The sequence below is a fragment of the Onychostoma macrolepis genome, chromosome 07 (assembly GCF_012432095.1).
Source record: "Onychostoma macrolepis isolate SWU-2019 chromosome 07, ASM1243209v1, whole genome shotgun sequence".
Taxonomy (NCBI): domain Eukaryota; kingdom Metazoa; phylum Chordata; class Actinopteri; order Cypriniformes; family Cyprinidae; genus Onychostoma; species Onychostoma macrolepis.
The window spans coordinates 7,345,504-7,369,181 of NC_081161.1; the positions used below are offsets into that span (position 1 = coordinate 7,345,504).

General features: G+C 36.2%; 2 protein-coding genes across 6 annotated transcripts in view; both read right to left on the bottom strand.

Moving 5' to 3' along the window:
* Nucleotides 1-484: 484 nt before the first annotated feature.
* On the bottom strand, nt 485-3,299 carry lyve1a (lymphatic vessel endothelial hyaluronic receptor 1a). Its single transcript, XM_058782517.1, has 6 exons — nt 3,141-3,299; nt 2,837-2,999; nt 2,605-2,744; nt 1,142-1,405; nt 958-1,036; nt 485-805 (listed from the first exon to the last, which is right to left on the bottom strand). Exons 1-6 carry the CDS (start codon nt 3,229-3,231, stop codon nt 643-645), a joined length of 900 nt encoding a protein of 299 aa, XP_058638500.1. The 5' UTR covers nt 3,232-3,299; the 3' UTR covers nt 485-642.
* A 2,658-nt stretch (nt 3,300-5,957) lies between these two features.
* The window catches only part of mrvi1 (murine retrovirus integration site 1 homolog), a 56,697-nt gene continuing 38,976 nt past the window's right edge, over nt 5,958-23,678 (bottom strand). For 4 of the 5 annotated variants that reach the window (XM_058782339.1, XM_058782337.1, XM_058782340.1 and 1 more), the window contains 13 exons: nt 22,573-23,055; nt 22,338-22,416; nt 20,808-20,931; nt 20,683-20,713; nt 18,942-19,082; nt 18,722-18,853; nt 14,220-14,373; nt 14,065-14,114; nt 12,810-12,929; nt 12,544-12,611; nt 9,350-9,469; nt 6,881-7,012; nt 5,958-6,804 (listed from right to left, as the gene is read on the bottom strand). In XM_058782339.1, coding sequence (XP_058638322.1) covers nt 6,564-6,804; nt 6,881-7,012; nt 9,350-9,469; nt 12,544-12,611; nt 12,810-12,929; nt 14,065-14,114; nt 14,220-14,373; nt 18,722-18,853; nt 18,942-19,082; nt 20,683-20,713; nt 20,808-20,931; nt 22,338-22,416; nt 22,573-23,055 — 1,875 coding nt within the window. In that variant the 3' untranslated portion in view covers nt 5,958-6,563. The remainder of the gene's footprint in view (nt 6,805-6,880; nt 7,013-9,349; nt 9,470-12,543; nt 12,612-12,809; nt 12,930-14,064; nt 14,115-14,219; nt 14,374-18,721; nt 18,854-18,941; nt 19,083-20,682; nt 20,714-20,807; nt 20,932-22,337; nt 22,417-22,572; nt 23,056-23,678) is intronic. The other variant, XM_058782338.1, reaches the window with a different exon arrangement.

The following is a 23,678-nucleotide window of genomic DNA, read 5'->3' on the forward strand; positions in this document are numbered from 1 at the left end:
TTGGCTAGTGAAATTTAACTCAGCTTTCTAAAATAATGTGGTTAATCACAGTTCTTTCATGATTTAATAGGAGGGGGCAAGCACTTTTTCACACAGGGCCATGTGGGTTTGGATTTTGTTTTCCCTTCATAATAAAAAAAACTTCATTTAAAAACTGCATGTTGTGTTTACTTGTGTTATCTTTGATTAATATTTAAATTTGTTTGATGACCTGAAACATTAAAGTGTGACAAAAAATCAGGAAGGGGGCCAACACTTTTTCACACCACTGTATGTATACATATATATATATATATATATAGCCTTATTTATATAGCCTATGCGTCCTTGATGAATAAAAGTTATTTTTTGAAAGAATAATATATGGAGAATATATATATAGTGAATTATATATATTATTATTATTATATTCTCAAGCATCACTTTTGAATTATTTTTGGAACAATACATTTGTTTTGAATGTCCAGACATTTAGCAAAATCAGTAAAATATGTAATGTATTTAATAAAATAATTATTAAAAAGCCAGCTTCCATAAATAAACATGTGTCATTTTGTACTTCATTACAAAACTACAACATTGTGACACACACAAACACTTCAGTCTCAGTCATCCCAAAATGTCTTGACAAATACAGAAACATCAGTCCTGGTCTGTAGAACTGCTGTTGTTTTCTTCCTCATTCTCCTCCACATGCTCCTCCTGTGGTTTCTGCAGTTCTTTTTTGCTACAGTGCTCACAATCCTCCGTCTCAATGTACTCCTTCTGCTGCTCGCTGTCACACTGCGTCCTGCAGGGTCTGTTCCTGTAGTGCACAAATTTCAATAGTCAACTTCTCTAAAATTTAATTGAATTTAAAAACTGACTTGAATTAAAATTAGTTCTGGAATCCCAGGGATTTGCTCGGAGGCTTGGAGCTTAATTTTGGATAGAGTTAAACAGAGGAACATAACTTACGTTTTGAAATAGTAAAGTGCTAGAAAGACAGCAAGCATGACTGCGAAGGTGACTGTGATCAGTAAGACAGCTGGAACGGCTGCAAATCACAAAAGAGAAAACAGTAAATACAAGCAAGCCTTTGGGTTTAACCAAACAATAACTGCTGTTATATGCTCATATAATGAAAATAGCAGGCTCATACCCTCGATTGGTGTTCCACTCATGGGCAGATGTTTCCCTTCATCATCCATGTCGTTAAAAGAGGGACTGTGAGATGATGAAGAAGAAGGAACGGAGGAAGATGGGGAACTGAGCGAAGACAATGTGGAAGGTAGTTTAGAAAATGGGGTTTTCCTAAGATGAACTCCAGCTTGAGCAGTGGGAAAAACAGATGAATGTGTTGTGATTGGCTTTCTTGTTGTCGTTTGGTGTGCTGCCATGGAAGCCTGCTTTTGTGCCTCAAAATCTGCAAACAGAACCGATTCAGGCTTGTTACATAACACACATAACAATCAAACAAATCTCAGCGGTTACGTTCGCCTTGATCAGGCATTTACCAATTCATCCCACTCACTTCCTTCCATTTCACCACATCCCTGGCCCTCATAGGAAACCAATCTGTGATGATGTCACATGCAGAACTTCCTATTTCCTTGGCACACTAAGAGTTTGTATTGATTTGATGCCAATTGACACACAAACTTGGAAAGGAGTTCATACAATAAATGTGTATCAGGCTTAGTAATAAGTATGAATTTGCAATCAGTGGGACTATAATCACACACATATTTGTGCATAAAATCTGTGCATGAATCTTAATGATTTGCCATTAAGTTTGCATTAAAATTTGTTCTAAAATTTGAAACTGAAACTATGTACATGCAAAAAAAAAAAAAAAAAACACATTATTTGGCCTCAGAAACTATTATAATAAACCAATTTTTAAAAACACAGCAATGTAATGATGTGATTTTTCAAAAGGAATGTTTCAGAAAGGAATGTTATCATATGTTTTCTTGTATTAACCTGAATATTTATGTACTATCATTTACTAACTACACATATGCATATATTTGCGTGTAAAATCGGTGTACGAAGCTTAATGATTTGTCATTAAGTTTACATTAAAATTCAATTGAAATTCTAAATTTGTTCTACAGTTAAGCACCAACTGAAACCACATCTACACAAAAATCACACACTCAGTGGCTTTAGAAGCTAGAAATTTTTACAAGCCAGTTTTTTAAGAACACAACAGAATAACTGTGAGTGACTTCACAAAAGCATTCATTATTTATGAGCAATAATCAATTAAATTAAAAAATTAGAATTTATGAAAGGTCTGCAATCCCATATAAAACTGTTTTAAGTGGTTTTGAAAATAGCACACTTAGCCTTGCTTGATGATCTTGATGTGAATGCACTTAAGAGCATGTGAAGAAATGGTGACCAAAAGGTGTAGTTTTTCCCATTTTCGGAAATCCCATATATGGAAATGATTAGGGTGTGTTTTATGTAAATTACTATCACGGCCGTGTAATCTCACAGAATATGACATATTCATTAACCTTGAATAGCGCTTAACAAATAATTCATGTGCATTTGTGAATTCCAATCACGGATATGCAACCATGGTGTGTAAAATTATCAAGCAAAATATTTTACCTGTTAAATTGAAGCAGAAGGCATCAAACTCTCTACTGGGGTCTGCACGCCACACGACAACCCCAGTCTTGCCATTGCCACAGTTCGATTTGACCTGAACTCGGGGAACAACAGCTATTTGCTCATCTACCCACCCGAACCTGAGATTTACAAAGAAAAATGTTGATAATTTTTTTCATTTACAAATTTTAAAGTACTAATTGGTTGATTCAGCATTATGCATTGTTTTTACCTGCATGTCTCCAGACCGTGTTTCTGGGCCTCTGCTACCTGTGCTTTGCTTGCAATAGTCAAACCTAGACGCTCACAAAGATCTCTGGCTGCTGATGCACTTAAGGCGTATCTGCTTCCGATGGAAGCTTCAAACACACCGAAGATGGCTTGTTTAGGGTTCACTGTTCATCAGAGGAAGAAAAAAGAAATAGAATCCCATTTTTAGTACTTATTATTAAGCAGCCAAACATTCGAATTAATTTCTAAAAAGTCATATACATCCATAGATATTTAAGATAAATAAATGCCCACGAGAGACCTACCTGTTACCAACTGGATGTCAAAAGTTAAGCTAGACATGAATAAACTACTGAAAAGCATCATCATCATCATCCTCATCCAGACTCTTGCCATGGTGGTGAAGTCTGCTCTCTCGGAGTCTCTGAGCAAAGTGCGATCGGTGATGTGCGCCTGAGTGCCAAGAGGAGAGGTTATAGGGAGGCTAAACTCCCCAGGGGTGCGGCCTGTGCGTAGAGGGGCGGTTATTGCATAAATGACCCGTACAAAGTGTCATGACCAAGCCGCCGCAGTGGGGAAGAGGAAACAGGAGGTGCGCTGGCATCTCTGATGAGGGACCGTGCTCTTCAGGAGTCTGGTTCAGGCCAAGGCGAGAATGTTTTCACCATGAAAACAGCCAGTGATGACTGAAGGCCTGCTGACGCACTGCGGCACACAGTCCAACGTTTCCATCCTTTGTGTCATAGCAAGTATAGTAGAAATGCGTAACCTACGGCAGGAAATCCAGAAGAAATGTTCCAGGCTCTTTTCTAAGTTCCTGAAACAACTGATCACTGGAAGCCAACTTCCCACATGTAAAAAAGAAAAAAAGTTTTGGTAAATCATAAAAAGTCACAATTAAGAGATGATCACAAGGGAAGCTCATTTCCACCACATAAGAAAAGAATCATGCTTTGGTAAATCATAATTATGACAAACAATAATGAGATAAAAAGTCATAATTATGGCACAGAAAGCCCAAATTATGAAATAAACTGATCATATCACTGTCAAAGGCCAATTCCACCACACCACAAAAAAAATCATGCTTTGTTACATTATGACAAAATTTGAAATGACAAGATAAAAATTTGAAATAATGACAAAAAGTCGAAATTATGATGCAAACTCAAACACATTTTCTCCACAGCAAATAAAAAGACTTAAATGACATAAGTCAGAATTATAACGTAAAAATAAATTATGAGATAAAAAGTCAATTATGACATAAAAAACTAAATTGAGATACAAAGTCAAAATGATACAGTCATATTTATGAGATAAAATATCAAATTATAAGATAAAATATAATACTTGAGATAAAAGTCTAAATTATGAGATATCATAATTGTGATAAAGTAAAAATTATTAGATAAAAGGTCAAGACAAAATCATTACTTCTGTCATAATTATGAAATTTTATCTCATAATTTTAACTTTTTATATCATTTATGTTGGGAGGAATTATACTTTATCTTATGTGGCGGCTTTCATAGATCACAGATAGTAAGACTATGAAGAGCAGCTCAAATCATTTGGTTTTGGAAGAAATTGATGAGAAATATTTGAGTTCATTTTGAAATCTCTGACTTCTAACTCTGATCCAATGGCAAAGTATGAGATATTGAGATTTTTTTATTTATTTTTTCCGATAACACTATGAAATTAGTTTGGTCTTTTTCTTGATGGAATAACTGAAGAAGCAGGGGACAAGCTAAAGTCTCCGTTTAGCAATCCCAGTGCAGTCTAAGAAAAACAAACACACTATTACAGACAAGGTAGTTCACTTATTATTAATAGTTCACATTAATTTCTGTATAAATTCTTATTTTTATTGTTACATCAGACATATTCAGATTACATAATTTCTTTAAAATTCTTTGATTTAAAACCAATTAAATATATATATATATATATATATATATATATATATATATTTACAGGTTAAGTGACAGAACACTTTTAGTCATTTATAGTATTTTCAGTGACTTTTTATATATGTGACATTCATCGATTTGCAGCAGGGAGTTTGTAGGAAAGCAAGTCTATGATCACTATGTTGACCTGATTCCCTGTTGTTTATGAAGACGGTTACTAGATAGATGATGTGCTCAGAGCTCTGTGACTTCTTGGGTTGTTTGTTCGGCTTTGGTCTCTTAAATGGACAATTTCCTCCTGTTCCCTTGTGCTTGCTTATTAACAGGCTGATGTCCATCTAACTTCCTGTGATAGAACGCAGACACAGCTATATCCCACTTCCGGCAAAACATTTCTCAAACACACACACACACACACACACACACACACACACACACACACTGGTACAACATCATCATCTCACTGCCAGGAAGCGACTTGGAAAAAATGAGCAAATAATTTCTCTGGAAAATACATTTTATTACAGTAATATTGGTTGATATTGTGTCAAGTGCATGACTGTGATGACCATACTTTGAAATATATGAAACTTGTCGAGAACATTTTGTCCCAATAAATAGAAAATAATCATATTTTTAAGTATTATGTTTTTTTTTTTTTATATTTTGGAAATGTAATCCATATATATAAATTTTTTTTGCCCTGTGGCATTTAAATGCCAATTATTGACATTAATTTTTTTTAAAGTAATGTGGAATCATAAGATGTATGTTACAATGTTTGTTGAATTGTTGGGTTCCCCAATAAAAAGATTTAATCACATAATTAATAGTTCATAGTTATGACATGTCAAAATTAATAGATAAAAAGCAATAATTATGACATTAAATGATACAAAATTTAGATAAACTCATAAAAAGTTGAAATTGTAAGATAAACTAATCGCTATGGAATATTATTCCCACCATATTGGGGAAAAAAATCATAAACCACATAAATCAAAATAATTATGATTATGGTAAATCATAATTATGATAAAAAGTAAAAAAAAAAAAAAAAAAAAACTATAATTAATTATAACATAAAAAGTAAACCGTAATGAGATAAACTGATCACTATGTAGGCCCATTTCCACCACATAGGAAAAAAAGTCTTTATTTTCTACCATGCAATAAATAGGAAATGCACTTTAGAAAAAAAACATGTGATTTTCAAACACCTTTATTACAAGGTGAAGTGGCACAACAGTAAACACAAGCACACATGTGCAAATATGAATTCTTTCATGCTAGTTAAAAGTGCTCTTCAAAATTGTGAAAAATTCTGAACTATTAAAATCAGTGCTCTGAAGGCACAACCCCACACAACCGTCAACTACCAGTCGCAAAATATTGCACTTTAGGATCTACCTTGGAATGTCAATTCAAATAAACAACATAAACAACTGCAAAGACTTACTTAAAACATACTGTACCAAATTTTGTATTAAATATTGTATGTAATATTTCATTTATATATATTTCACAAAACCTGAGAAGTTTAATCATAAGGTTCGAGTGGTATAATCATATATCAAACGTGACAGTCTTATAAAAGGTTTCTCTGCAATAACAAGAAATCCCAACTTTCCCAACCTCGAGTATTATAACTTATCAATTTAGTTTACAAAGCAAATCTGATTTCTCATCTAAGCACACTTGGTCCCTAAACAATAACAAGTAGTTCTGCTATTTTCTAAATGCAGTGTGAAAGACTGGTAGAAACAATATGAGCTGTGTTAACCTGTCTCTCCATGATGGATGAGAATAAAGTCATTCTGGGGCAGGGGTCTTTGACCCTACATTCAGTCCGAAAAACTTCTTCTTGCCTGGGATGGCAGACTTCTCTGCAGACATGTCTCCGCTCTCACTGTAGCGGTTACTGAAGAAGCTTATGACATTGACAAGTATGAATGAAGCAAAAAACAGAGTGAGGACGATCCAAAGCACTCGATTTCGCCGGAAGAATTTTGGGAATATCCGGTCAAGGAACTCTAATGCCTCCTCAAACTTGCTGCAAGGACAAAAACAACATTGACTACTGATTCATTGACAATGATTTGACAGGCAGACACTTTGAAGTCAATTACCTATTAGTCTTCCTGTCTTTATCAGTATTTCCTCTTGTTTCCTCCTCAGACTCCTTCTGCTTCTCTTCTGCTTTCTCCTCCTCCTCCTTCAGCTCCTGAAGTTCTTTAGACCTCTTAAGTCCTTCTTGGTATCTACAGAGAAGTTAATTTCTCTAATTAATACACAGTAGAAGCTGAAATTGTTTTCTAAAATCTTTTGTAATGCTTAAAAATATATTGATTACATATATTGATTTTCAAGAATGTCTATTAAAGGAATAGTTCACCCAAAAAAGAAAATTTTATGTTTATCTGCTGGGCATCCGAGATGTAGGTGACTTTGTTTCTTCAGTAGAACACAAACGAAAATTTTTAACTCAAACCGTTGCAGTCTGTCAGTCATATAATGGCAGTCAATGGGACCCACGGCTTTGAGAGAAAAAAAAACATACACAGACAAAACCAAATTAAACCCTGCGGCTCGTGACGACACATTGAGGTTTTTAGACACAAAACGATCGGTCTGTGCAAGAAACTGAACAGTATTTATATAGTTTTTTATCTCTGATCCGCTGCACAGTCCAACTGTCCTGAGCACGTTCACAACAGCCGGCGCTTGACACGTCTTCTTCTTCTTGCTTTACAGCGGATTGCAGACTTATAAGTGCATTACTGCCACCTATCTGTCAAATGGACCATTGACACTCCATCTACAATCTCAATTAGGAGTGTCAATGGTCCATTTGACAGATAGGTGGCAGTAATGCACTTATAAGTCTGCGATATGCTGTAAAGCAAAAAGAAGAAGACGAGTCACGCTGGATGTTGGACCGTGCGGTGGATCAGAGGTAAAAAATGATATAAATACTGTTCAGTTTTTTGCACAGACCGATCGTTTCGTGTCTAAAAACCTCAATGTATCGTCATGAGCTGCAGGGTTTAATTTGGTTTTGTCTGTGTATGTTTTTTTTTTCTCTCTCAAAGCCGTGGGTCCCATTGACTGCCATTATATGACTGACAGACTGCAACGGTTTGAGTTAAAAATCTGTGTTCTACTGAAGAAACAAAATCACCTACATCTCGGATGCCCAGCAGATAAACATAACATTTTCTTTTTTGGGTGAACTATCCTTTTAAAATGTATATAAAATTTTAAAATAAAACCTTAATTTTGAAGGATTTGAATATCAACCATTTTGCCAACTGCGTGTCCTCGTTATTATTATTATTCTACAAAATTTAAATTAAACGTTCATGCTTTTGTTGTCTACATTGAGGTTTTTTTTCTAAAACGAAGAATTTTTCTGTTCAACCCTGCTATATTTCACCCTTTAAAAAAAATATCATATTTAAAACAATTTAAAGAATTAAAGTAAACTTGAAGAATTAAACTTCTCAGTTTTAATTATGGCAAGACTTTTTCAAAACTAAATTAATACTTTTATTAACCAAGGACACATTAAATTGATAAAAAGTAATAATAAATACATAATGCTAGAAAAGATTTCTGTTTCAAATAAATGCTGTTTTTTTTTTTTTTTTTTACTTTCAATTCATCAAAGAATTCTGAAAAAAAAAGAAAATTACATTTCCACACAAATATTACACAGCATGATCGTTTTCAACATCGACAAGTTTCTTGAGAAGCAAATCAGCACATTAGATTATTATATTTGACGGAATAAAATGAATGCTAAAATATATTGAAACAAAATACTTCTTTTAAACTGTTATAATATTTCAAAATATTACTGTTTTACTGTATATTTGATCAAATAAACGCAGCCTTGGTGACCAAAAACATATATGTACAGAAAAATCTTAAATTGTGTGTGAAGACTGTCAAGAAAAGAGCTATATAAATGTAACAAATTATTGCAGACCCTGAACTTTTGAATGGCATTGTATATCAAAACAATATCTTTGGATTTTTTTAATGATCAACCATATTTGTTGACCGCTTATCTGAACATTAGGGAAATCCCATTCTCTTCATGACATTTATTTTTAAATGTTGGTAACACTTTAAATTAGGAAACACTATTCACTATTAACTAGTTGTTTATTAGCATGTATATTACAAGCATATTGGCTGTTTATTAGTACTTATAAAGCACACATTAATGCCTTATTCTGCATGAACATATTTTAGATCCCTTAATCCTACCCTATATGTAACCCCTAATCTAAAGTGTTTAGGATGAGGGTATATGGTTTAAAAACCCCTTTTTGGAAAACCCATAGTTGTTGACAACTAATCTGAATATTGTGCAGAAAGCATTTTACTTCGTTGGTCACCAATGTTTCCCAAGGATTGTTACCTTGGTTTTTAAAAGAAGTGATAAAAAAAATGGCAATTTCCTGAGCATGTTTTTGCAATTATGCAACTGCGTGATATAACTAGTCATCTGAACAGACTTAAATGTTTGTTGTTTCATGTGTGCGTTCACACAGATTCATTTAAGCGTTCAGTAGTGCCAAGGGTGTTACCCTTTGTTATACGCTTCTTCTTCAATCTTGGCTTTGATCTCGTCTGTAATCTTCTCTGGACTGCAGACAACTTTGGTTGGCGTTGCTTCACTTTCCTGCTCCGTCAGAGGGTTTCCACTGCTTTGTTTCACATAGGAAAGAAGAGACAGGGATGCAGCAATAAAAAAATTGCCATTACGCAGATATGTGCAAACTACAGAACTGGCCCCGTTCATAACCACGAGTGATAACAATAATAACCTCTGCCCTATTGGAGAGACTTAAATGCCACAGAAAGGAACATGGCACACATGCCACTGCAGCTCTGAAAGAAGTGAGACATGAGATATTTAAACAAGTCCTTTGGGAGGTCTTTAAACATTTCACTCGCTTTAGAATAGCACGCATGTTACCAGATTGTTATTGTCTGTCTGTCTGAGTTAAAACCCGGTATTTAGATATGACAGTACGGTGACAAGCTCTTTGCTTTTTCTTGCTAAAACAGCACGGTCAGACACTGATGACTGGTTTTTGTCAAACCTTCCTGTCCAAATGTTTAGATTTAATCACAAAACAGGATGTAAAATTGACTGTAGATAGGATTTTTGTGGGATTCTTGTGCTATTTTAAGCACACAGAAAAAACGAGAAGGTTGCTTAAGTTATAATCTACCAAAAGGGCCATGCGTCTTGGTGTACTCTCTTACTTTATTAGCATCTGTGGTTCCATGAGGAACCTTTAACATCCAAGCAACCTTTCCACTGCACAAAAGGTTCTTTATAGTGGAAAAATGTTTCTGTATATTGCACAGCCCTGTATCTTAAAAAAATTCTGCTAATTTGCAAAAAAAAGGCCTAATATGCTCAAAAGTTCTAAAATATATTACCTAAAATGAGGCAAAGTTTAGAAATATCAATAAAAACTTTACATCACGTCCAAAATTTCATCATTTAACTTGCAATCTGCAAAAGAGTGGAAATACATGTTCAAATATTTTTCAATATAATTGATATTAAAATTGTTTAATATTAAATAAATTGTTACTTTACTAAGTTACTTGTATACTTTCTCAAAGTTACTTGTAAACTTGTTTAACTTTGTACTTGTAAACTTAACATGAACATAAGTTTATGAATAAATAAATGTTTTTTGCTTTTTTTCCCCACAAAATCTGTAAATTTCTGTCACTGTTTGGACATACTCACAACCAGCGCAACGTCATAGAATGTCTCTGAACAGGTTCACGCCCACTTTTAGGGGAAAACAAACCGCCATACAGCATCGGATCGAGGAAGTGGACTAACCTTACAACATGCCAAAGAGTTGTTGTGTGGTTGGGTGCGCCAATAATGTTTGTAAAAACCCAAATTTAGCCCAGGCTACCTGCCATCATCATCCATATCTTGCTGTTATGGAAATATTATGAATTACGGATGATGCTATCGAAAGCTAAGCCAGGCTAGTTGTATGGCTGGACAGAAAAGTGCACTCAGTACTCTAAATATGAGGACATAATATATACATTTAAAGATGTTTACTTTCAAACGAAGTAAAATCATTCACTGGCTTACCTGGTGATTAGATTAGGTACGAGTAAATGTCCGGCAAGACACCTCTGGCCACTGGGTGGGGTTGTTACACCAATTTGACGCTGTTAGAATGAGTTTTTAAATTGACCAAATTAAGTTTGTGGATGTATCTTTCACGCTCTATGGCAGGCAGGGTGGACATAAAATTACTTGACATGATTAATCCTAGTGATTACTTAAGTTATTCACGTCTGTCGGCTGTGTACGGACGTTGCTTTTTGCCGCTATTTTGTATTGAAGCCTACGGGAAGTCTAGTTTGTTTCCCCCCAAAAAGGGGCGGTAACGAAATTGACAGTTAAGTTCCTGGATGTGCCGGTAGTGCGTATAGCAAAACTCTCAGATGTAGCCCAAAACATTTGGGTCATGTTTGCATTTGCTTCTATCACTGGCCATAATTCTAATCTTAAAGGGGTCATCAGATGCAAAATTCCCTTTAATATGGTGTTTGCTTATAAATGTGCCTTAGCCGTGTGTGACAATGATAAAAATCCATTCACTTTTTTTAAACCCCCAAAAACCCGAAGTCTCAATTATCAAGCCATTTTGATTTTCTGAGTTGTATGATGTCATACTGCTCAGGCTCCGCCCACGACTGCTGACAGACTGTCTTGTATTAGCATATTTTCACCCTCAGCCAGTTGTACGCTGTCTGGCATTTTCTCCGCACTCAAGCAGATGTAGTGACAACAGTGTCTCAAACAATGCAGGTGTTTTGTAGTTGGATGTAAGAGTGAACATAAGAGTCTTCGTTTTCTCCCAACATCAGAGCCATTGAGGACGTAGTGGATTAGTTTTGTTTTTGATGGTAACGCGCCACCGAATACACAAAAAACAGAAGAGAGGGGTGGGGTTAACAGTAGCTCATTATCATTTAAAGAGCCATGCACCGAAACGGCTCGCTGTGAACAGAGGTAAAAAGTGTGTTGTTTTATACGACCAGTATGTTGCAGACATTTCATGAAGACCCTAAAGAATCATACCAAATTGTGGAAAATTGTCATCCGATGTCCCCTTTAAAATCAGGATTAAACATAAAATAATTTTTGTAATCAATCATAGATGTGAAAATTGGCTAAGAACTGAACAAATATTTGTAACTTTGCTCAAAGGAAGATAAGAATCACGTCTTTGTGGCAGTTTTTCTGGTGATTAAAAGATAATACAAGACATCCAAATGGTTTTCGAAAGCAGAAATGCTATTAAATGCACATAATATTTTATGAGAAAGTGTGACGTGCTACATCAAAACAGGCACTATTTTTGGAATCAGCACTCCGAAATTAGTAAGAAACAAACATTGGATTTCATTAAGAAAATAAGATAATGGGCGGTGTAATTAAGTTCTTCACATAAAAATGGTTCTTTTAAAGAACAGTTCACTGAAAGGTTCTTTGAGTATCAAAAATGGTTCTTCTATAGCATCAGTGCAAAAACCCCCTTTAAAAACCTTTATTTTAAAGAATGTTGGTGAATAAACATTTAGATGCATATGTTTCCATAAGGCTCAAATTGATCCATTGTTTTAAGGAAACTGAGGATGTCAAAGAACAAATTTCCAATTTTAAAAAAAATACACAATTTATGAGTAATGTGGTGGCACAGAGTCGAGAAAGGCAATTACTTACGATTTGTCAGGCACATCTTGTTGCGTAGGGTCTGAGGAACTGCCATTCTTAATGGTGTTCGCCTCACACTAAAAACAACAGTAGGATACGATCAGTAAAAAAATCCTCAAGGTCTCATTCTGATGAATGGCTTTGGCCTCAAATGGTCACCTTGATAAAATGCCACATGTAGGAAACTTGAAGATAAAGCATCATTAATTACATAAGGCTGCTGACAAGCTACAACATAACAGCTGACGAGGTAGTGTGTGTAAGATAGGACTCACCACCACAGGAAGTGCACCGGGTGCAACATTAGGGCCAGCGGCAGCTGGCGTCTGCCCGGGTATGTTCAGTAGATTAAACTTGGGAACTACAGCCACACTGACTCTTCGTCTGGGCAAAGCCTTAGAGAGAAAAAAAAAAACACACTCTCTGAAACTAAACACTTCATATGAACACATTTTATCTGTAGATAGGCAAATTCTCTGCCTCTCTGATCTGTGTTATGGATGTTATTGGTACAATATTACAAAAGACAGGATTTTAAATGGCACCTTAGGTTCAGCAATCATATATTCACAGTAATAACCATATTTTGGCATTACAGGGTTCTTGAGCTGGCTAAATGATTCTCTGGAGATTAAAAAGGTTTTTGATGTTACATTTTTAAAAGGTTCTTTATGTTGCAGGTTCTTCGGATTAGTGTATCTGTTTACAGAGGAAAAGTGAAACCAGTTTCATTATTAGATGTTTTCTAAAGAACCATAGAAGTAAAGAAACCAAAATTTGTTGGTTTTAGTCCATGTTTGGATTCAAGCTTTGAAGTCATCTACAAAACTTCAAATGTTTGGGGTTAGTGAGATTATTATTTATTTATTTGCCACTGATAATAACAAGAAATGTTTCCTGAGCAGTAAGTCAGTATATTAGAATGACTTCTGAAGGATCATGTGACCCTGAAGACTGAAGTAATGATGCTGAACCTTCAGCTTTAAATCACAAGAATAAATCACATTTTAAAATGTATTCAAATAAAAAACTTTTATTTGAAATTTTACTAATATTTCACAATTTTACCGTTTTCACTTTATTTTTGACCAAATAAATGTAGCTTGGTGAGCAGAAGAGACTGAAATGTTCTTTATAATGAAAATGTTCCACCTAGACCTGACTTTCAATCAAAAATTCTCCCATGATTTACTCATCCTCCACTTGTTCCAAACCATTATGAGTTTCATTCTTCTGTTGAACACAAAAGATATTTTGAAAAATGCTGGTAATCAAACAGTTGTCGGTATCCATTGACTTCCATGGTATTTTTTTCCATACTGTAAATCAATGGCTACCATCAACTGTTTGGTTACCTTCTTCAAAATATTTTATTTTTTTGCTCAACAGAAGAAAGAAACTCACACAGATTTGGAAGAACTTGAACTTTTTGGGTGAACCTTCAAAAAGGATCCCCTATGGCATCATAGGAGCAGGGTCTCCTGAGGTGTTGGGTTACTTTTAATACTTTAGCCACAGATTTTTGCCTACCTTTCCCATTTGCACAGACATGGATCTCGATGTGCGTGGAACACCATCCTCTGTGCGAAACACATAAGAAATAGTAAGAGATCAAACATAAGCAGGCATGTCTTGGGGGTGGCGGGGGAATGGGGGACAACTGTGGTTTCGATGTTTCTGTTTACCTCCAGCGTCCACTGATCCCGCATAGCAGCGGCTGGAGTTTTGGCTGGCAAGCTTCTTAAACTCCATCAGCTCAGCATGGTCCTTCTCATATGTCCGCTTCAGATTCTCCACGTACTGCATCATCACCTCAGTGGCCTTGTTCATTCTCTTCTCCTGCCACGGACAAAGAAAGGGTTACAAATTATCATATGCACAATCCAAAGTGTACTTTGCATCTCCAGGACACTGGGTTTTTTGGGTCTCACTAACAGTAGCATTCAGGACATCACGGAATTATCATGCACAAATGTAATTTATCCAAGCAGAACATGTCCCGGATCAAAATCCTTGGAAGAACAATGGCCTCTAAACCTGCTGAACTAATAACATACAGTACCTCTTAAAATCAGAGAAAAATAACCAAAACCCAAGCCAATTCCTAAAATCTGACTGGTTTAGTAGGGGACACAATAGCTGGGTTTCCATCCAAAGTTGCAAATTTAACTTGTGCGCAAAATTAGAATATCGCATAAAACATTTGCGAATAAGCACCGTTTCCATCCAACGAGTCGAAGAGAACAAAATCGTCACTTCCAGTTAAACTGGCAATATAAATCACTAAGAAAAGTAGGAGAAGCCACTGAATATAATAATCTTCATATACAATAAATTACTTGCACCTCAGAGCGAGCAGGCGAAACACAGAAAACGCGGTCATTGCTTTCGGGGGCGGATGCCTGCTGTTTGGGAACACAGTCGTGTAAAACAGTTCTGGGAGGCAATTATACAGAAATACTTTGACGACTTTGCTCAGACATTTCAGAATGACCATAACAACATTTCAGATGCTGTGGAACGAGATCGTTCTGCTGGTTAGTCAGGTTTTGCCGTCCCATAGCGAAATGTCACATGACATTATTTTGATGTGCATAGAGGAATTTATTTGGCAAATGCGTTTCCATCTCTCATTATTCGCATCAACATCACTTTTTTGCACAAGCGAGCGAAAAACCTTTTTGCAAATTAAGAGATTTTTATTCGAAATTCAGCATTTCCATCACTCGTTTCTGATGCAAGATTTTAAAATGCGCATAAGAACAGGGTGATGGAAACATAGCTAATATTGGATTGGATTCTCTCATGAATAGGATTTGTGACAGTTTGCACAGTAGATAAAGTAAGTAAGTGGTCACAAGCTATAGTAGGATTTCTGCTTACCACTTGTGTATTCAGTCTGTTAACAATGTTACCAGTTGGCAGAGGCGTCTGGTTGGTCTCAAAGTCATCATTTTACATGGCCAAGATTTAATAAAAAATGCTTTCTTCACACTGTAGCCAAACTTAAAATAAAATAAAATGATTTATCTCCCAAAAAATGCCATTTTAGCTGCTACGTTTCTGGTTAATGTTGTTTTTGGAGCAGCAAGGCTGTTGATTCAGGGACATGTCTTAAATGACGTTAATTCAATTATCAGTCAAACATTTAATCAATGTCACACACTCAGACACTTTAGGCCAACAGGACTGGCAGGTTACTAAACTTGCATCTACAAACCCGATTCCAAAAAAGTTGGGACACTGTACAAATTGTGAATAAAAAAGGAATGCAATAATTTACAAATCTCATAAACTTATATTTTATTCACAATAGAATATAGATAACATATCAAATGTTGAAAGTGAGACATTTTGAAATGTCATGCCAAATATTGGCTCATTTTGGATTTCATGAGAGCTACACATTCCAAAAAAGTTGGGACAGGTAGCAATAAGAGGCCGGAAAAGTTAAATGTACATATAAGGAACAGCTGGAGGACCAATTTGCAACTTATTAGGTCAATTGGCAACATGATTGGGTATAAAAAGAGCCTCTCAGAGTGGCAGTGTCTCTCAGAAGTCAAGATGGGAAGAGGATCACCAATTCCCCCAATGCTGTGGCGAAAAATAGTGGAGCAATATCAGAAAGGAGTTTCTCAGAGAAAAATTGCAAAGAGTTTGAAGTTATCATCATCTACAGTGCATAATATCATCCAAAGATTCAGAGAATCTGGAACAATCTCTGTGCGTAAGGGTCAAGGCCGGAAAACCATACTGGATGCCTGTGATCTTCGGGCCCTTAGACGGCACAGCATCACATACAGGAAAGCTACTGTAATGGAAATCAGAACATGGGCTCAGGAATACTTCCAGAAAACATTGTCAGTGAACACAATCCACCGTGCCATTCGCTGTTGCCGGCTAAAACTCTATAGGTCAAAAAAGAAGCCATATCTAAACATGATCCAGAAGCGCTGGCGTTTTCTCTGGGCCAAGGCTCATTTAAAATGGACTGTGGCAAAGTGGAAAACTGTTCTGTGGTCAGACGAATCAAAATTTGAAGTTCTTTTTGGAAAACTGGGACGCCATGTCATCCGGACTAAAGAGGACAAGGACAAACCAAGTTGTTATCAGCGCTCAGTTCAGAAGCCTGCATCTCTGATGGTATGGGGTTGCATGAGTGTGGCATGGGCAGCTTACACATCTGGAAAGGCACCATCAATGCTGAAAGGTATATCCAAGTTCTAGAACAACATATGCTCCCATCCAGACGTCGTCTCTTTCAGGGAAGACCTTGCATTTTCCAACATGACAATGCCAGACCACATACTGCATCAATTACAACATCATGGCTGCGTAGAAGAAGGATCCGGGTACTGAAATGGCCAGCCTGCAGTCCAGATCTTTCACCCATAGAAAACATTTGGCGCATCATAAAGAGGAAGATTTGAAACTTCCACATCATTGCATTCTGTTTTTATTCACAATTTGTACAGTGTCCCAACTTTTTTGGAATCGGGTTTGTACTATGCAAAAGTAGACTTAAACTGCATTTGTTGTTAAAAGAAACATGATGAGTTTTCAGGATATTGATGATGATCGAATATTCTAAGGCAGCAACAACAACCTCAAAAATATTTGTATCACCAGTCATTATTAAATTATGCGATGCAAGAGCAAGGCATAGTAAACTGAAGTAATGATGCTTGCAGTGCATTATTAATAGTGTCGCCACTAGCAACAGATGTACCGCTGAGTCCTTCTCCGTTCACTCGGTTTACTTTGGAATAAACATTAACCTAAGGGCAGGCATGACACTTTGCTAAATCCATCACAAACATATCTTATCTGCTGGAAAATAAACATTCCCAACTAGTGCCCCCTCTACAGCACCAAGACAAGGGACTGTTTTCTCATGAAACCATGAAGAGCACTTCAAATGGGGTGGGGGGGGTGCAGTCACATTAACAAAATGTAACAAGGTTTTGTGTGCAAGAAGGACCTCTGTCAATAGCACTGAGATGTATGAAGCATCTCCCACAGAAGTCACCTTCAAAGCCAGCAGCTCTCTGTTGTCAGTGCAGTGAATTTGCATCACAAACTTGAAGATGAGTGTTCAATCTGCATGAAAAGCTTCTTCGTCTCACATGAAAAAAAAAAAACTATTGCAAACAGCAAAGTTGTGGTCAAAGCTGCTTTGAGGCCAGCCGCCAAGGTTGTAACGTTGCAGTACGCAGACCAGAGCAAGTTCTGAATAGATGTCAACGGAGAAGAAGTGAATAATATGCTGAATAAACTGCTTTTGTGGGAAAACAGCTAACCATGAAATGAACCGACAGTGGCTAATCTAAACCTGTTTGCCATTAAATCTCTTGAACTGATCTATTCTTAGAGTTCACACATAAAAAAAAAAAAAAAAAAATCAGTTTTATAAGAGGAATCAGACAATTTTATGAAAGGTAGGATTTAGTTCACGGCACTTCTCATTCATTTCCAAGGTATCTGCAAAGAGTTTCTGAATTTCTGACACAAATTCAATGACGTCAAGCCTGTGATATGATCGGTTATCAAGACAGTCATTGTGTGCAAAAAGGTGAGAAATGATCAACTTTATGCAAATATCAAGCAGAAAATGCCAATCGCTATGAGGTGGATTAAGTGAGATCTGTGTGTTTCTGTTGAATTTCATGGGGGAAAATTATACTGTTTACACATTGGACGCTTTGCACTTGTGTGTGTTTGTGTGTTAAAGATTGCAATTTGGATAGAAGAGAATATACTGTGCTTACAAAAGTAATTAAATTGACACTGCATCTTAACTTAAGGAATTCAGAAACAAAGTTTCTAACTGTAATCATGTGTATATTTGATGATTATATTGTATATATATTGTACTATAGTCGCACCAAAAAGCAGAGGCATTGAGCAGCGCTGTGCGTTTTGTTGTGCTGCAGTGTAAATACGCTGTCATTGGTGTTAACAAATTCAATAGAAATTATGGCGAGATTTCCCCATGCAGGTTTTGCATCAGGTTCATGTGGTCATGCGAATTCGCCACTTTGACAGAAAGCAGACTTCAGTGTGTGAGCTGTGCTTCATACATCGGAACACTATTGAAAATAGACATTTAAGCTTTATTTGCCTGCGAAATTTCCCCCAAATTTTGACCACACATTTAGTGGTTGACAGATGATGAGCATCTCACCTGCCTCACGGCTCCCACCATTTCAGCCCGGCTGGAGAGGCGGTTGGTCAGGCGGTGCAATACAGCGATTGTTTCTAAGAGTTGCTGGTAAAACTCCCGCTGCTCGATGTTCTGCCACAGTGACACAGTGTTCTGAAATGGGACACCAACAACAATTAGTCACATTCCAGTTTATTCCCAACATGTGTGTTTGTGTGGGCTGTATACATTCAGGTCTGACCTTGAGAGTGCTTTTAAACTCTTCCAGTTCCTTCTCCGCATTTTCCTCAGTCAGAGTCCGTTCCCTTTCCGCCTGTTTCAGCCGCGACTCCAGCGTGTAATTGTCGTTGCGGAATGCCAGGGACAGCTGCACAAAAGCGTTCTGCAGGGAAAAACAGCAACACGACCATTAAAAGACAAGGTGCATCTATTCACTGTGAAAGTATTTGTCAGTGTGAAAACACTTGTCATCTGTGAATCCATCAGTTTTCACCAGTTTCAAATCAATAAGCCTCAGGCACAGAGGAAAATACACATGCAGGAAAGGAAAAATAGTTACTTTAGATAAGTGTCATTCTCAGGACAGCGCTATGTGCAAAATAATTAAAAGGATATTAAATTTGTCACGTGAATTGTTCCATTTGGCTGTTTAGTTTGTTTTACACAATATTGATTTAGTTTGAATTATTTTGCATGCCCTCATTTATCGCGATTGCATTTTAAAGATATTTATAGAGTAAAAATCATCCAAAATAAAAATGCATATAAAAATTCTATTGAAAAGAATATTGAAACACCACTGTCTGACTCTTTAGCTTTTCAATAAATGTCACATTTTCTGAAAAAAAACCCCCTCTGAATGCATTCTTTAAAAAAATAAAAATAAAAGAAAGAACCATTTGGGTTAATACTATTATTAATAATAACAACAGACAAACACTTTTCAGGTAAAATTATACTATGACCTTCTCATATGTCCTGTGATGCATAGCTGAATTTTCAGTATCATTACTCCAGTCTTAAGTCACATGTTCTGCTGATTTGCATTTCAAGAAACATTCTTATTATTCTTAGTGTTGAAAACAGCTATGCAGCTTAATATTTTTTGTAAATTGTGATAACGTCACTGATAAATTTAATGCGTCCTCGCTGAATAAAAGAATACATTTAAAAAAAAAACATCTTACAGAACCTAAACTTTTGAACAGTAGTATTCATTTGATTGGTCAATTTTGTAGGGTTTAATACACAGACTTCTCTAACATATACATGACACATAAAACTTGACTTGACATGAATTTGCACTTTTCGGAACATTTTGGATCTAACCAGAGAAATACAGAGGAAGCAGCAATTTTATGGGAACTTTACTGTCAGGATCAAAGAGTGCAGCGTCAGTACAGACAGTATTGTCTGAATATTAGAGAGGAAAAAACGTCCAGCTCTTGACCCTCACTAGCGTCATCCTGGGAGCAGACTGTATTCACAAAGGCATGTTTGTTTCCTCACAGGGGACAGGAACTCACTAAAACCCACCAAATTGCCATGTCCTAAGCCAGGCTCAACAGCACAGACAGCCATGGCCTTCACGGACACATCAAAACAGTCTTATTCTGGAAAACACTGTATTAAACTAGTGCAGCTGTGATGCAATTATGATAACCTACTGATTCATGTGCCCTTGGACTGTATTTTCTCAATTATATACGGGACCAAAATTAACAAGGGCCAAATACAAGTGAAACTGCTCAATAATACATTAATTGTCATAAAGACAATTGTATTACGCTCACAATTTCAACTGTTATGAAGCAAAACAAAACAAAAAAGAAAGTTCTTGGGACAAAGCACAAGAATGAATGAATGAATACATAATTAAAGCCAATTTTATCATTTTAATTTTTGTCTTTACAACAAAAGCATTATTTAGGTTTTTTTTTAATCTTTATTTATTTATTAAAATGAAACAAGAATATACACACCTCAACTTCCTTCTCTGAGAGAGGGGGTGCACTGCAACAAAAAAAAGGGGTATTAATTTTTTTTGAGGGGTATTAATAGTAAGGAATTGATCAATCTATGATGAAATGATGGTTTTTGAACACACCAGCCAGGTAAACCTCTGTGCAGTTTGAGCTTGCGTAGCATGACGTCTGAAATGTTGGGCATAGCGTCAGGTTTCTCTTTGGCCTCCTCTTCACTGGGAGAGCTGGTGAGCGGAGAGGATGGACCTGAGAGATAAACCGATTACTAAGGTTTAACGCAGCACATTTAAGAGAACTGTCAAAGGAAACCATCATGAGTTAATTGTGACACATATGGCGCCACCTAGCGTTGTAAGAATTACATCGCATATGTATTTCACATGATGTAACTCAAAACAAACAGATGACACATTAAAACAGGTGTCTATGAAAATGAAATAACATAAATATGGGTGTGGAAACCTGAAAGGTGGAAAGCCTCACATATCTGCTCCATGTTCTACTGTTGTATTGCTAACTTGCACTGTTACTATATGATTTATATTATGTGGTCCCTTTGATTTTTTTTAAAGCTTTTTATGCATCAGGCATGTTGTTACAGACAATTTTAATGTACATTGTTAGCAGTGAGAGTAAGTGTTCATTAAATCAAATAAAAACAACAGGCAAACACAAATGTAAAATATACATGACATACTGTACATGTTCATGTGAAGACGTTCTGATTTTGTCTCTGTAAAGTTGTACACATTTTTCAACTAAACCCTGCAACTTCTGCATGATACACGTGAGATGTTAGAAATGGACAGTTTACACATGATTTAAGTCAGTAGCATTCAACCAGAAATTCATCTGACAACAGCTCAGATAACAATAATATAAAGGTTTCAATGAAAAAAAAAAAAGAAAGAAAAATCAGCTTTTAAATCTGCTTTGTTTATTTTCAAAAATTGCTTTCAAAATTAGTTAACCGACAGTGCCAATGTTGATTTATTTATTTATTTCAATTTTAGTCAACATTTTAGTGATTCTGTTATGTTTTGTCATTTTTAATCTATTTGTCTCTATAGTTCTTATTCGTTTTTAGTTATTTTAGTAATTAGTAAATTAGAAATGCTGTCTTGGCAACTGTCTAGTTTTTTAATATTTTATTTTATTTCAGTTCATGTTTATCTTAAGTAATATCATTTTTATAGTTTTATTTCTAGATTTCATTTTAGTTTTAGTTTATGACAATAACCCTGAGCAGAGGGATGTTAAAGAAATAAAAGAGCAGAACAACACCTACAGCCAGAAGTATTTCACCCCAAAATGAAATTTCTGTCATCATTTACTCACTTGCCTGTCATTCCAAAAGCTGTTTGACTTACTTTTTCTGTGGAACACAAAAGTTGAAAAAAAATCTCTAAATGTCTTAATGTTTTTGTCCACACAACAAAATAGGTTGCAATGTTGTTTGGACTCCAACATTCATCAAAATATCTTATATTGTGTTGCAAAGAAGAAAGTCATGCAGATCTGGATTGACATAAGGGTGAGTAAATGATTGAAAAATGTTCATTTTTCGATGAACTTTAAGCCAGCAATGTATAAAATAAGCTGCAATAAGCTTATGCACAGACCGAATCAAGATGATCACACAGAGCTCATACCTCGCTCCTGCTCAGTCGTTTCATTCAGGTCAGGAAGGATTGAGCTGGAGATGCTCTGGTTACGCATCAGTTTGTGCTCCTAGAGAAGGAATGAAAACTGTAGTGATTTTACTAAATCGGAGACATAACATTCCCTTTACTCTGGGCTCAAACCTCGGCGAAAGCCATAAAAGGAACATTAAAAACTACTAACATAGCATGGTTACCAGGTTGGCCGAAGACAACTAAGGATTACCTCACGCAATTTGGACAGTTTTTGAACGTTCCCAGGTGGCACAGGGAAGTCCTTGTACCCGGAGGACTTAAACAGAGACTCCCTTGATTTGTCAGAGAGATTGTCCTCCGCTTTGGGAGCTGCATTCCTCATGTTCATGGAGCCCACCGTGTCCCAGGAGACGGCTCTCATCAGAGGAGGGAAGGCCCCTATTGTTTTGATTTCGGCTGTGCATGGGGCTTGCTGTGTGGGTGGCCGGGGGACGGGTTTGGCTACTCCTGTAGCTGGAGGTTGACTGATGCCACAGCCAGAAGTCTCTTCCTTTTTCTGGGCTGCGTGTTCAGAGTTCTTCCCCTGGTCCGCTGGTGCATGATGGTCTGGCTTCTCCTTCTGAAACACAGCGGGATCTCTGGCTGGTACAGCGGTGGCATAACGCGGGGTTAAAGTTCCTGAGGACACCTTTCGCTTGTCACTGGGCATCCACTCTACTAGCCTCGTGAAGGTCTGAGGAAGAACAAGAACAAGAACAGGAGAGTGAGTTTAATGATTAAGAGAAAGAACAAGTGCATTAAAATGGTCAGAACAACGTTCAATGCAGTTTAGTTTATAGCATTAGTTTTATTCATTAAAGCATGAAATTAAATGAAGTGTACATTTATCTAGGTTACTGTTAATATAATATAATGCAAAATTTGTATTGTGTACATTAAATGCATTAATTAAAATAATATATTGTTAAATCATGTTTATTAAAATACATTTATGCTAATTTCTTCTTTAAAGGCAAGGCAAGTTTATTTATATAGCACATTTCATACACAATGGTAATTCAAAGTGCTTTACATAAAAGGAAGTGAAATAGTCATTAAAAATAATAAGAAATTAAAAATAATAAAAATCACAACAATAAAAACAAAGTTATTTAAAAATTGATTTTAAAGAAATTTAAAACATTTAAGAATAGAAAGTCATTATACATAGTGCAATCAGTTCGGACGTAGCACAGTGCTCATTCAACAAATGCACAGCTAAACAGATGAGTTTTGAGTCTGGATTTAAAAGTGGCTAATGTTTTAGCACATCTGATCTCTTCTGGAAGCTGGTTCCAACTGCGGGCGGCATAATAG

Coding starts and splice junctions, on each gene's coding strand:
- lyve1a (XM_058782517.1), bottom strand. CDS start 3,231: ATGGCAAGAGTCTGGATGAGGATGATGATGATGATGCTTTTCAGTAGT. Junction 2,745..2,836: donor CACGGTCTGGAGACATGCAG/GTAAAAACAATG, acceptor TGTAAATCTCAG/GTTCGGGTGGGTAGATGAGC. Junction 806..957: donor GCACTTTACTATTTCAAAAC/GTAAGTTATGTT, acceptor TGTGCACTACAG/GAACAGACCCTGCAGGACGC.